Here is a 13,442-nt window from a genome sequence, read left to right on the forward strand (position 1 = left end):
CACCCCAAGATGCTCTGTTTGGGTGAGGTACCCAACCAATGCCTTGTGCAGAGCCACAAGACCTTCCTCCCTTGTTGTACTGAACACCAGAGTCAAACTGCCTGGTGAACTGCAAGCCCTGGGAGTTTACTTGAGGTGAAGAATTTGTGCCTGACATTTTATTGTTTCTCCAGATCTAGGTGTACTGGGAAATATCCCAGCACCCAAGCCTGGCCCTCATTAATAGAGTGTAGAAATGTGACGGGTGAGTGGGTGCCCATCCGGTAGAATCAGTGCTTTTTCTGCAAGCTTATGAAACAGCTCAGAAGAAAAACTTCTAAGGCCACAAGCAACATTTGTGATTAATATTTTAATGTTTTTCACAAGTGAAAAATGTATGGGAAGAAGGAGAACTAGAAAGACTGAAAGGTAATGTGAAGGTCCATTGTGGGAGTCTACAAGTGACATAGAAAGGTGCTTTGTAGCCTGGTTACAGAGAAAAACATTATGACTAAGGCACAGTGGTTCCTCAGTTATTGAAATAAATAAAATGGTAGAGATAAAAAAAAAAATAAGAAAAAAAAAAGAAAAAAAGGAAGCTAAGTAATGCAGACAATGACCTTATCACAAATAGCTACACTGGGCCTGTTAAAATAAGGTGACCAGCAAGTGCCTCAGCCCAAAATACCTGAAAGCACCTGGGGTGGAATGGGAGCTGCAGGAGGCAGACCTTTTGAAATGCTTAATGTTCAAAGGCTTTAATGTAATGAAGGCCATTTTTAATGCAAGTTTAAACATTTTCAGCAATGCTTCATGGGCCTACACCTAGATAGCCAACAAGCAAGAGCATTTGCGCACTCACAGAGGGAAGGAATTACAAGCAATATACAGGCTGCATGGTGAGAACCCAAAAGAGCAGTGCGCAAGCCAAGAAGTCAACACTTATCCAAAGCCTGGCTTGGTCTGCCTTCCTCTAGAGGAGATAAAGATATTTAAGCTGATAGATATATTCGAAGCTGTTCCAGACACTTAAAAAATGGGCTTGTGGCCTCAGCTTAAAGGTAGGCACCACATAAATATCTTTTAAAAAACTTTTAAAAATACACCATGCTTTCAATTGTCCTAAGTTTAAGTATTGTGGGAAGACAAACATGGCTGGAATACTACTTTAATGGAAGTGCAGTGCTTTGCATCCCTTGCCTATCCAAATACTTGGGCAGTGATCTGCCCCCACTCTGCCCTTGCCTTGCCTTTGAAGCAACTGCTCTGCATGACTTTTTTTCAGGCCCTTCCCACTTCTTCCCACTCTCTAGTAGCTAAAAATGAGATGTATATCTGCAGAGCAGAAATAAAAAGTCCCTTCCTGCCCACACCATTGCTTCTTTGATCCCATATAAGAAAACAGGTTTTGACCTGGCTATGTTGCTATTTTAAGCAATGCAGTGTTCAGAAGAGCCATATTTCTGCCTGTTAGCAGAGGCAGCCGATACTTGATGCCATAGCAGCTGAGTTCAGCTGCTTCTTTCTCCCTGCAGCTCAGTGGACACAGTCCATGAAAGGCAGGTGTATGGAGGCCACAGGCAGGAACACCTTGCTGACATGGACCTCACACTGGATAGTGCGAGAAATAAACGGCTGTGCTAAGGGGGCTGCTCTGGGGAGCTAGAGAAACGGCTCATGGGCTACATGTTAGGCACACACATAAGGTACACCAGTGACTAAATAACAAAGATTTTGGGAAACCGTTTTTCACAGTGTGGAAATTCAATTTGCAACCAAAGGGTAGGACCTAGGTCTTCTGCAGTAATTAAATGTGATTGAGACTCACAACCCTGTATGTTACTCAGTCCTTGTACAACAGTGGATATTGCTTCAGAGATCAACCTGGATGCACAAGAAGGAAAAATATAAGTACTCTGCAAGTCTTCTCTGGGGTACACAATGTGAATTAAGGACAGTTGCTAAAAAAATTCCTTCTGAAGTCTACATTTTTCCATAGAAATGGTTTTCAGCAAAAAAAGCAAATCTTTTCTTACAGTTTTATCTCAAAAAGGTACATGATTCTCAGAGAAACTAGTCATCCATAACACTGTACAGTTTATATAATGATTATTCAAAAATACAAAGGAAATCTTTCTGCTACATTTTCTTGGAAGACAATGCTCTTACTTGAAAACGATTGCCTAAACAATACTTGGCTGTTAACACCTCTAGCTTATGCTTGATCCAGTTTGTTTTGAAGTACACTGACTACTGCAAGAATTCATGCTGGCAATACCAACATTTGCATTTCTCACCAAGTGAAGCTGATGAGTCCATGATACTCCCATTGGTGTGTCCCCTTCCCTGACCTTACAGTGACTGAAACAATGTGGTCAGGCAACTTTGCAGCACCAGAGCCATCACAAACCCATCAGCTTCACTGTCATCTCTGTAATTCAGTGTGTCCTAGGCCAGCACCGGGGGGCTGGGCAGGTGGGAAAGCAGCTAGCCCGGTTCATAGCAGGTATCGCTTGGGTTGTCCCTATGCAAAGTTCAGTCCTTTCTCCCATTTGGCTAGGAGGACTTCTCCTCGGGAATGTGAATGCTCGGCTGCTCTACAGCCAGCTGGTTTTCAAAGACACAGCACAGTTTGTAATTTTCTATAAGCTTGGCTTGAAAATACTCCTGGTCCTTCTTGTGCCAAATGTCTGTTGCAATGTACGTGTTGTAGGGGTTGTGGGAGTCCTCCAGCCTCCTAGCACGGATGTTGGTCACCATGACTCCCACTGTGAAGAAGCCAAAGAGACCGACCATCATCAGCACGTAAATGATTTCCAGGCCGCCTCCAGCACTTCCAACTGGAGAGGGAGCAGTGCTATTTGTCTGCTCCAGGTGGTCTTGAAGCAGCTTGGAGAGGAGAGAGCTCAGGGCTGTGTCATTAGACAGCACCAACATCTTTTTTTAATCTGTCCTTTGCACTTCTTTCTTCCCTGTTTTTCCTAGAAAAGAAAAAACCAGGGACATGCCATTAGACAAAGAAAAGATGTTCCCTCTGCCTGCCCTACCGGTTCCCCCCAGCAAGGGAACTGTCTCAGGACATGCAGAGAGGCAGGGCCTGAGGAAGTGCCTGAGAGGCCTGCTCACCTCCTCCTTCCAAGCAAGGCCAGCAAGGATAAGTCCATCCCCTGCAAATATTTGCCTTAAAAACCATCCACGATACCAAGTCCTCAGTCTCCACAAATGGTCTGTTGTGGTACTTTACCACTCCAGCCATTGGCCACTCACCCAGATGCCCAGCCCAGGCCTACCCTCCTGCTGCTTACAGCCCATGACTTCTTCCTCGAGCCCCACAGGCTCACTCCCATGCTACAGCAGTTGCTTCTGGTTTTGAGGATTGTTATCCTGGTTACCCCTCTCTTCTCTACCAGGACTGTATCTGGAGACAAAACTTCTGTATCTGATCTGCAGTGGAAATAACTTGGTGCCTGCAGCAAGTATCACACGTCCACTCCTGTTGAGGAGATTTGCCTTCTGCAACCCTTGTAAGGATATACCATACAGAGACCAAGCAACCAAACATCAGACAGACATTTATCCCAAGCTTATTTAATGTAAATTCCCACTGGGCATTTGCCCAAGGAGGGTGTTCACAGTGAGTATGCAGTGACTGCCTACCCAGCAGTGGCTGCTACTGACTTGAAAGTAAAACCGTTTCCCTCCACCCTCCATCTTACAGGCAAACAGGCCTCCCCTAGGCAGTTCAGTGCTTTCTCCTCCAAACTACATTGCTAAAACACAGCAACCTGTGTTTTATTGTCTGATTAGGAGAACTTTCACTGGCATTGCTGCAAATCAAGAATGCATCAGGAGATGGCTCTACCAAGAAGCACTGAACACTCAGAGCCTCCCAGCCATAACTTTCTGTGCTGACAGCCTTCTACAAGAAGGCCCCTCACTACAAGAAAGACACTGGGGCCCTGGAGCATGTCCTGAGAAGGGCAATGAAGCTATGAAGAGTCTAGAGCAGAAGTCTGATGGGGAGTGGCTGGGAGAACTGGGATTGTTCTGTCTGGAGGAGACTCAGGGGAGAGCTCATCACTCTCTACAACCTCCTGAGAGGAGGTCATGGCGAGGTGGGGGTCAGCCTCTTCTCCCAGGTAACAGAGATAGGATGAGAGGGAATGGCCTCAAGTTGCACCAGGGGACGTTCAGGTTGGGTATTAGGAACCATTTCTTCTCAGAAAGAGCGGTGAGGCAGTGGCACAGGCTGCCCAGGGGGGTGTTGGAGTCACCGTTTCTGGAGGTGTTCAAGAGCTGTGTGGATGTGGCACCGAGGGACATGGTCAGTGGGCACGGTGGGGGTGGGCTGATGGTTGGGCTTGGTGATCCCAGAGGTCTTTTCCAAATCCTAATGATTCTGTAATTCTTAGAAGTTAAAGGGTCCTTTTCCCCTTTTAATGTCAGATGTGAATCTTTTAATAAGAACAACCCGATCAGCACTGCAGTCCCAAAGCCTCAACAGCCAGGTAATACAACTGACAATCTCATTACAGTGGCTAATTTAAACAGCTCTAGAAAACTAAGTCAACAGTTTCTCCCTGTTTTTGCCCTTAACATGTCTGAATCAAGGTACTGTTATTCAAGGTGACTTCCGTGACAGCAGTCTTGTAATAACATAAAAAGTCTGTCGGAGCTTTCTACAGTTTTAAATATGTGAGAGCAGGTCAGCCTGTTAGCAAAAGCTTCTTCAGCATGGGTTTTCAGCTGGTTTTTTTTGTTGTTTGGTTGGTTTGCTTTAGTTTGTTTGTAAGAAGTGCTGTTACGTTCATTTATAATACATCAAGAATGAAATGAACCTTTGGGCACAAAGCCACCAAAAGACCCAGGCAGCAATTACATTTCTGCGTGAGGGCAGCACTAATGATACATAGCTGTTGTGCAGGACCTCTATGCAATGGGGACGTTAGCTGTGCACACAACCTCCAGCTGCTGGTAATGACACTGCAGTGGATGTGAAGTGTCTGGAGGTTTCTCTGAATTGTCTGTGCCTTGGTATAGCACAAATGCTGTAGAAGATGTTGAGACAGAGGAAGTGAGAAAAGAACACTTATCTTGTGACCTCCTATCCCGTATGAGGAGAGCAGTAATTTACTCTGTTCTGTTCTGTTCTGTTCTGTTCTGTGGCAGCTAAATGAATTACGCCATCAATTCAGATGTGAATATGATCAAACGTACTTGTAAAAATTAATTGCTAATGTAACCGTCTATGCTGATTTTAGCACCAGATTTGTCCAAACCATTTTACTAGACTTTCATGGTGTGCAGTCATGGATTTGGGGCCAGGTCTCACTGAAAGTCAGATGCTCAGCCCAGGAAGGTAAATGTTATGAAGAAAGTTCAGCTTTCCTCATCACACAGTCCTGAGCAACACAAATGGCATCAGCCCATAGCACCTGAAACCAGACTCCTACTCTCGGTGAGTGAGTGACCATGAGGAGCTCAGGTGAGGCTCTTGCAGGCTCAGGTTCACACCACTCTGAGCACTTCCTGAGATGAGTTGCCTTTCCAGCAGGAAAAATGAGCACACATGGGAGCGTGCCTTGGTATTTTGGTTTTAAATAGAGATGAGCCTGGGGGTGGCAGAGGGAGACAAAATCCCCTCTACAAAACACTATTCTGATCCAACTCATTACTTCAGTTGCATGAGTCAAAGCTACAGGAAATAACATCTTGGCAGCTTGAGCTCAATAGTTAAAATCTATTCACATTTCACAGCTGTTTTCAGATCCTTTAATAAGGGAAGGAAGAGAAAAAGAAGCTTAAACCTTTATCTGAGATTACTCCTCCTAAGCACATAGAATGTGTCAACACTGTAAAATGTAAAACTGCTAATAAATCATTGCAATAACTACTTGTTGCCAGCCTGGCTCTGTCTCCACAGCCACATCAGACTAACAGGCTGAGGGAGGGAAGAGGCACACTCTGGTTCCCAAGGAGGACAGCTCCTCCTGAAACATCAACAAGCCTAAAGGTCTCATCTACCACTTCACAGGCATTGTCCAACTCCACTGAAACCTACTTAGAGCTACAGTATACAGGACTGGGAAGAACTGCCTGTGCCACCAGTATAGCCCATGAGAGATGGAAGTACTAATGTCCTCAAAACTTTGTTCCCCACTCTCTGCAGGTGACTACCAATGGTCTGCAAAGGATCATCACTGCCTCCGTCCCTTGTGGGGCTCCTCTAAGGAGCTTCAGGCAAAATTGCGAGCATCCCAAAATCTGTTGGCCATGTGTTGCAACCCCTGCAAACCACCTGGGTTGATGGTCCCCATCCCACACCACCCAATGGGAGGCTGCAGTGTATGGCAGGTTGTCACACCTCCTATCCCCTCTATGTTTTGGGGGACAAGCACTGAGCAGTAGTCGTTCTCTGCCTGGTGTTAAGAATGGCCCGGAGCAAACTTGTTAACAGTTCAGCAGCTCTGTCACTGGGAAGTGATTCACAGGGAATTCCTTAAGGCTGATAACAGCCTGAGCTATATCCTGCTCTCAAGTGTGTTGCTGCTTCTCCACCCGTTACATTAAATGCAGGTCAACTGTGCCTCCAAAGCAAAAGCAGTGGGCTCAGTGCAAGTTTATTTCTAACACTGAAGTTTCCCAGCAGTGCAGACATACTGCTGGCTCTGCTCAAGCTCATATTCCATTGAATGTCAATGATGACCTGAGCCACTGCCCCATCAGCTGTGACCCACGGCATCAAGAAGTGAAATGAACAGGTTCTCAGCAGGTGTAGAAGCATGCCTTCAATCTCAGTGCAGGTGGGAGGATCCTAGGACAGTGTTTGCTTTCTCTGTCTGAAGGCTGGAGTTGCCTGGGATGCCTTTAGCCTGGCTGCTCTTCTAAGCAAAATTTTCCCCAGGGATGTATTTGCATAGGTTGGCTGTTACTTGCAGCCAGGGGCTTCACCAGCGGAGAAAAAAACGCTGACCCAACCACAGCTCAGTGCTATGAAATGCTACAGCTGCAACATGCAAGCCTATGAGATGTCTGTGAGATGCATGGTCTGTTTTGGGTCTGCAGAGAGGCCAAGCTGAGCAGCTGCAAGAGCATGCAGTGCGCAGCTGGGTGCTGAGGCAGTCACATTCACCCTGCTGAGGAAGTAGGACTGTGACAGGGTATCTCTGCAGAGCTGCAAATTGACATTTGAGTTCAAGCAAAGCAATTAGCAGCTGCAGAGCATCTGGCACTTAATATTAGTTCTGTCTGAATAAGCATCAGAACTGACTTATGTCTGGCTATTTCCCAAGAAATACAAAAGAGTATGGGTCTGTGTGTTGCAAGGTAGGCTGCAGACTGTTCTCCCAACCTGGCCGCCTCTGCACAGAGACCTGAACCAGCTAGAGATGCAGCCACAGCCCTGCCTGCTCCACCTGGGGCTGTGCCGGGTTGGGTCCCAGCAGTGGAGCTTCAGTGGGCCCCCACAGACCGCAGGGGTCTAAGAAGTAAAGAGGTGATTTTCTGTCATGTACCTAGAGGATGTGATTCTCAGCTTTGGAGCCCAGTGGAATTTTTCCTCCAATACAATGCAGGCAAATTGGTTTGCTTTGGCTAGTGGTACCTCTCTTCCCTGCTGAGTTAAAATGTGGTATTATGCAGGCAGAGGTGGATGTTAAATGACAGATGCTTGTCTCCCATTGCCATTTTCTCAGCTCTCCTAAATCAAAGGACCTATACTTTAATTTATACCAAGAAAACATCTCCAACAATCTCTCTCTCACATTGCTGCCAAGAGCATCAGTAACCAAGCAGCAGAAACTGAGACTCCAGAGGTATATATATACCTTTAGAAAATACACTACAGCAGCAACTTCTCAGGAACTGATGATACAAAGAAGAGCCTATGCTACACTGGCAACAAAAGTCAGCACATCACATTGCCCACCTCAGTTCTGCAAAGCTATTATAAATTTCGTCTGAAATTAAAAGGTAATGGATCTCCTGACCTCATTTCTCTGCCTGTTCATTAAAGGGATGGGTAGGTCAGACAACAGCTTTCTAGAGAGCAGAGCATTGCACAAGATAGACCCATTTGGTTCCTTCAGCTCCTGGAAATGTGTGCAACAGCACAGCGTGCTGCAAGGCTGGATCTGAGATAGTACAGTAGGGCAGCCCAGAAGCAAGTAGGGTTCTGGGGATGGATTTGCAGTTATGCACAAGGTGCACACATCATCTGCAACCCCTAACAAATCTTCATCCTGTCCCCACCAGCCCTTAGGCCACCCATCACTACCCACCTGAGCACCACTTCAGGTCCCTGTGACACTCTAAAGTGCAACATTTGTACTGTTGGTACAACCACTTCTTCTCAAAAGCACCAGGTAGATATCTAGTCCCCTTCCACACACCATACACACACAGCGCTATTTTGAAGTGAAAAACCCAGAAACCACCCCAAACAATATGTGGTGAATTTTATCCTCCCAGATGCAGCTGCCTTGGGCTCACACCCAGTCCGACAGAGCAGGCAAACACTGTCGTGACTGGAACAGCAAACAAAAACTGGTGGGTGAAAGCCCTGCTCCCCCTTCTCCTTCATCAGTTCAGCCCTGCAACGTTTGCCATCAGCCCCAGCTCTCATCCCCAGCACGGTACACACCTGGCAACAAAGCTTGGCTGGATGCAAGGCTCCACGCTCTCCTGGGGGAAAGGAAGGTGTGAGCCCTGGGAAGACCACGAGCTGTCTGCAGGCAGAGGTTGTCTTCTGGCTTCTGCAGGGACAGCAGCTAGGCTGTCACTGTCCCTATCCCTGGGATCAGTGCAAAAGGTAAGAGGCAAACAGGAAAACATACAGGCTGGGGGAGGGCAGTAGCCTGTGGCATGGGCCAGCCTCCTGCTGCAAGGTGTGGGCACTGGCCATCGGTGCCAGGTAAGTGGGAGGTACTGGGGGCAACTGCAGGTGGGACCCAGCCCTGGTAGGTGCTGCTGTGGGGTGGTGGTGAGGCAGCATGAAGGGAAGCATTTCCAGGGCTGCCCCTTCAATACAACAGCAACAGCTTGCTCCAGGGGGCATTGGCTGACCCCCACCTATCACCCCAAAAGAGCAGCTTTCCATGCAAGAAGAAATGTCTGCCATCACCCCTTAGCTAAAAGGGAGTCATTAAAACACATCTGGAACCTCTAAAATGAATCTAATAGCTTTGCAGGGCAGCTGCATTTAAACACATGCAGACAGTGCTGGCAGTGTGTGATAATAAGCTCCGGTGCAGCTCCCCAGGCACACCCCAACTGAGGACAGCAGAAGCTCCAGCTCACCTCAGCTCTACTGTGTGCTGCTGCCAGGGTGACTGCTGGAGAGGAGAAGTGAGAGGATGACTGAGGAATGGGTGGAAGCAGTGTCTTAATGTCTTCTCTTGATTCCTTTCAGGAGCTTTGTTCTATGCTTTTGGTGCAGTGGGGGTTGTAGTCCCTGCTTTCTGAGCAACCTGGTGTAACTGTAGGTGTCCCTGCTCATAGCAGGGGAGTTGGACCAGATGGCCTTTAAGGGTCCCTTCCAATTCAAACAATTCTGTGACTGTGATTCACTGCCCATGGCATTGCTGTATCCCATCTAGGAGAAGATTGTTAAAAGAAGATGCTTAAAGGTTGGGCAGCGGCTAATTAGCAAAGCAGTGCACTGCTTGGTAAACACAATGGTCAAATCCTCCGGCAGTGCAGAGGGATCAACAATAGGGCTAAGGGTGCTGTGTCTGCAGGTGGAGAAGACAGGGTCTTGCATGCTCCCTCCTCTGCTTCTGGGAAGTGTTAGCACACTGAAAGGTACACCCTAAAACTGGAGAGGGTCAACAAGGAGGTGAGAAGAGGAAGAGGAAAAGGAGGACGCACATCACCAGTGACAGCAGACAAGGAGCAGTCAAGTCCTGTTTCCTCTTTGCAGGAGAAATTTGGGAGAAAATTAGATCACTTCCTCTTCCCATGGCTGAACAGTCAGGAACGTGTTGGGAAAGAGGAATGCTGCTCAACGTGGGCTGGCAGCTGCGACCTTCATTTCAGAGAGAGAGCTGCCTGGACACAGACATGGCACACAATAAAGCCACTCTGAGCCAAGGTTCAGTGACAGCTGAGCCACAGCACTGTGTGCAGGTTTGGCACCACAGTACGAAAACGACATAAAACTGTTAAAGTGCCCAAAGAAGGGCTGCAAAAATGGTGAAGGGTCTGGAGGGCAAGGTGTGTGAGGAGCAGCTGAGGCCCCTCGGTGTGTCCAGCCCAGAGCAGAGGAGCTGAGGGGAGGCCTCATGGCGGCTGCAGCTCCTCACAGGGAGCGGAGGGGCAGCGCTGAGCTCTGCTCTCTGGTGACAGAGACAGGGCCCGAGGGAACGGCATGGGGTTTCAGTTTCAGATGGTGCTGTGTGGAGCTCGAAGTTGCACTCGGTGACCCTTGTGGGTCCCTTCCAGCTTGGGATATTCTGTGCTTCTATGAAAGCAAGGATTGATTTGGAAAGATCTTGAGTTCTGTGTGAGATCACACTTCCTCTGCCATGAAAACTCCACTACAGCTGGGAGGATTACGTCTTTGTTACACAAGACCAAATCCATTTTATTTTTTTTAGAAACATCCACGTTACTCCTATTTGACTTTGGTGGGACCTGACAGGGTGATTATTTTTTTAATATAACAAAGGAAATATACAAAAGCTAGGCTCAAAGCCACAAAACCACTTTGCCCTCCCTGATCTGTCAATAGCCACAGGTTTCAATTTCTTCTCTGTAATGACAACATGCAGAGTGACTGGATCCGTCAGAAAGTAAATGCATCACATCTCTTGAAGGTGGTAAGGAACATTTTGCAAGTACAGGTGTGTGCAGATCTCTTGAACCCATCTTTTGATGGCGGTAGAGAAAATTTTTAAAAAGGTCTTAGTGTAGTTTTGAGAAAATAAATGATGTAGCAGGTGTGAGGATAGAGAATCTAGTTTGTTCATTCAATGACTCCATGCTCTGTCCTAGAAAGGTTGCTGCTGTGGCTTTTTCACATAAGGAGATAAAGTCTAATGTCCAGGAGATCATTATCTTTGGGACTTTCCCATGCATATTACATTAATCCCTCAAAACCAGATGAAATCACTGGAAAGTTGCACAAACTCTTAGTTGCAGAGTTTTACTGGGCTTACTACCAAGGCCCCAACCAGAAACAAAAGGGCTCAGAAGTGACTCAGAAGGTGCCTTTTGTCTCCTCTGGTCCTGCACTGACCTGAGCTGTGCCCAGCTCACCTCTGCTTCCTCACATCCGGTCTAGGGGTGGACAGATGGGACTCTAGTCCCATGCTCCGTTCCAAGAAGGACTTCCCACCAAATGGAATTGGTCTAGCCCTTTGGGACAACCTCCAATTTAACCCACACTCTGTAGAAATGACTTTGAATGGGGGTTATCCGAGCCATCTTGCAAAGGATGGGTTTTCAAGAAAACCATAGCATGGGTTTTCAGCAAATGAAGCTCGAGTTGGAGAGCCAACAACAAAACTACCCTGAATGATGTGTAATGTTTAGCAAACCTAATTAGTGACACTAATTCAATCACTGCTATCTCTGCACCGACTCAAATGCATCCAACTCATAAAAGCCAGGACATGGACCACCTGCTTCCCACTTGTGCATGACTCTGCCATTACACAGCCACAACAGAGGGTCACTTGGCTGCAGGAGCAGGAGAAATGCCACAGATGCTGCTCGTCAGCATAGCTGCAGCAAAGCAGAAAGAGCTGCATGGATTTATACCAGCTGGGAAAGTGGGTTTGCAGTTTGCAGTCAGCCAAAAAGATATAATTTAGACTTTATAAAACCACAATGTTATATTACAAATATGCTGACACCTGCAGCATTTGGAGAAGTTTCCAGCCCTTCACAGCAAGGTTAAACTCAATTCTCTTCCACTGAAGTGTAATTTCTGGATTGAAGTGTTACATTCTTATGATGATGATTCAAATGAGTCATCCCCAATCAACAAGCAATCATTGCTTTAATGACCAGACAGGGAAAATGCGGTTTAGCGGTGACCGACGCTGCAGTTTCTTCTTCTGACTGCTCACCAAGGACTGTGGGAAGGATGCATCATGAGCTCCAAACTTGTATCTAGCCCAGAATGTATCTCCTGAGAGCTGGCTGTAGGTACCAGCTCCAGCAGGACCTGTGCGGTGGTTTCTGCTCCTTCCCAATGACACTGTTGTGGGCACTCTGTGTTTCTGCTCGGTGCTTGGCAAGCAGCTGGCCACATCTGAACAGCCACCGGCAGCACTGGCACCCAGCAGCGGGGCACACTGCTTTCCAAATATCCCGTTCCCAGCCCTAGGGATCTGGGAAGGCTCCTTGACCAAGGAAGGCGAAAGGGTCATTTTCTTCTGAGCAGCCGTGGAGCAGCACAGGCACACCCAGGTCAGCCTGTGAGGCACTGCCTTGGAAAGTAGGTGATATGACTAACAGCTCCATGGGGATGCAGGCTGACCCTTATCTCCCATTTCTGATACACTGCTGTAACCTCAGAGCCACTACCGGCAAACTAAGAGCTGGTGACCAAAAGCACGTGCTTCAAGAAGTGCAATCCTATCCATCCTGCAAACACCTACTGAGCTGCACACACATCTCCAGCCAAGGAGCGACTGAACTTGGCATCCCCAGTGCAGACTGGTCCAGCGCTCACATTGATCGCAGCTCATGTTGTGGTCACAGTGCCTGAAAGACCTTCTCTGCTCGACTGCTATGAAGGAAGGGCAGGAAAAGAGAGGAGAGCTCTGTGCTGCCATGAACGGCCAGAAGGAGCCATGTGCACAAGAGGCTTCCCACGTCTTCTTCCTCAGGGCGTCTGCCGGGGATGAGGTGCTCATTTGCTATAAGGGCTTTAAAAAGGTGGGGCTACATATGCCTTCCAAAATAAAGGACTATCTTGAGATTCAGACACTCTGAGGGAGGATTTAAAGATGCTGTCTAAAGTTTTCACTTAAATCAGGTGCAAGTGCCAAAGCTATATACTCATAAAAATAAAACATTATGAGCAAAGAGCAAACAGTGCAGTGGAAAAGCACTGCAGACCTCCACACTTTGATAATGGTGACATACTAACTCTAATTAGTGAATGGAAAATACTGTAAACTTTCTCCTCCTTTGGAGTTCACAGAAGTTGAAACTCATTTAGAAATCAAAATGACACACTTCCAAAGAGCTCATACACAGCAGATGGGAATAGCATACATTGTCGCTTATCCCACCCAACCAAGTAAAGACAATATAGTCCGAAAGAAAACCTTTCTCCCTGCTTATACCCAGGGTTTTATCTGCAACTCAACATGGAGGCTCTGCTGCTGCTGCAGGAGGCTGGAGGGTGGCAGTGTGCAATGCCCAGCGCAGCCTGAGCTTAGGACCCAAGAGGAGCAGCAGTGCCCTGGCTGAGTGAGGGGCTCCCAGAGAATCTTAGAATATCCTGAGTC

At 47.3% G+C, this 13,442-nt stretch overlaps 1 protein-coding gene across 1 annotated transcript; it reads right to left on the bottom strand.

Annotated features, from left to right (window-relative positions):
• KCNE1 (potassium voltage-gated channel subfamily E regulatory subunit 1) lies at positions 331-4,100 on the bottom strand. Its single transcript, XM_021405022.1, has one exon. The coding sequence runs from the start codon at positions 2,914-2,916 to the stop codon at positions 2,536-2,538; it is 381 nt and encodes a 126-aa protein (XP_021260697.1). The 5' UTR covers positions 2,917-4,100; the 3' UTR covers positions 331-2,535.

This window comes from Numida meleagris, chromosome 1, assembly GCF_002078875.1.
Source record: "Numida meleagris isolate 19003 breed g44 Domestic line chromosome 1, NumMel1.0, whole genome shotgun sequence".
NCBI lineage: Eukaryota > Metazoa > Chordata > Aves > Galliformes > Numididae > Numida > Numida meleagris.

What these genes read in the sequence shown, in the direction of transcription:
- KCNE1 (XM_021405022.1), bottom strand. Translation starts at nt 2,916, where the DNA reads ATGTTGGTGCTGTCTAATGACACAGCCCTGAGCTCTCTCCTCTCCAAG.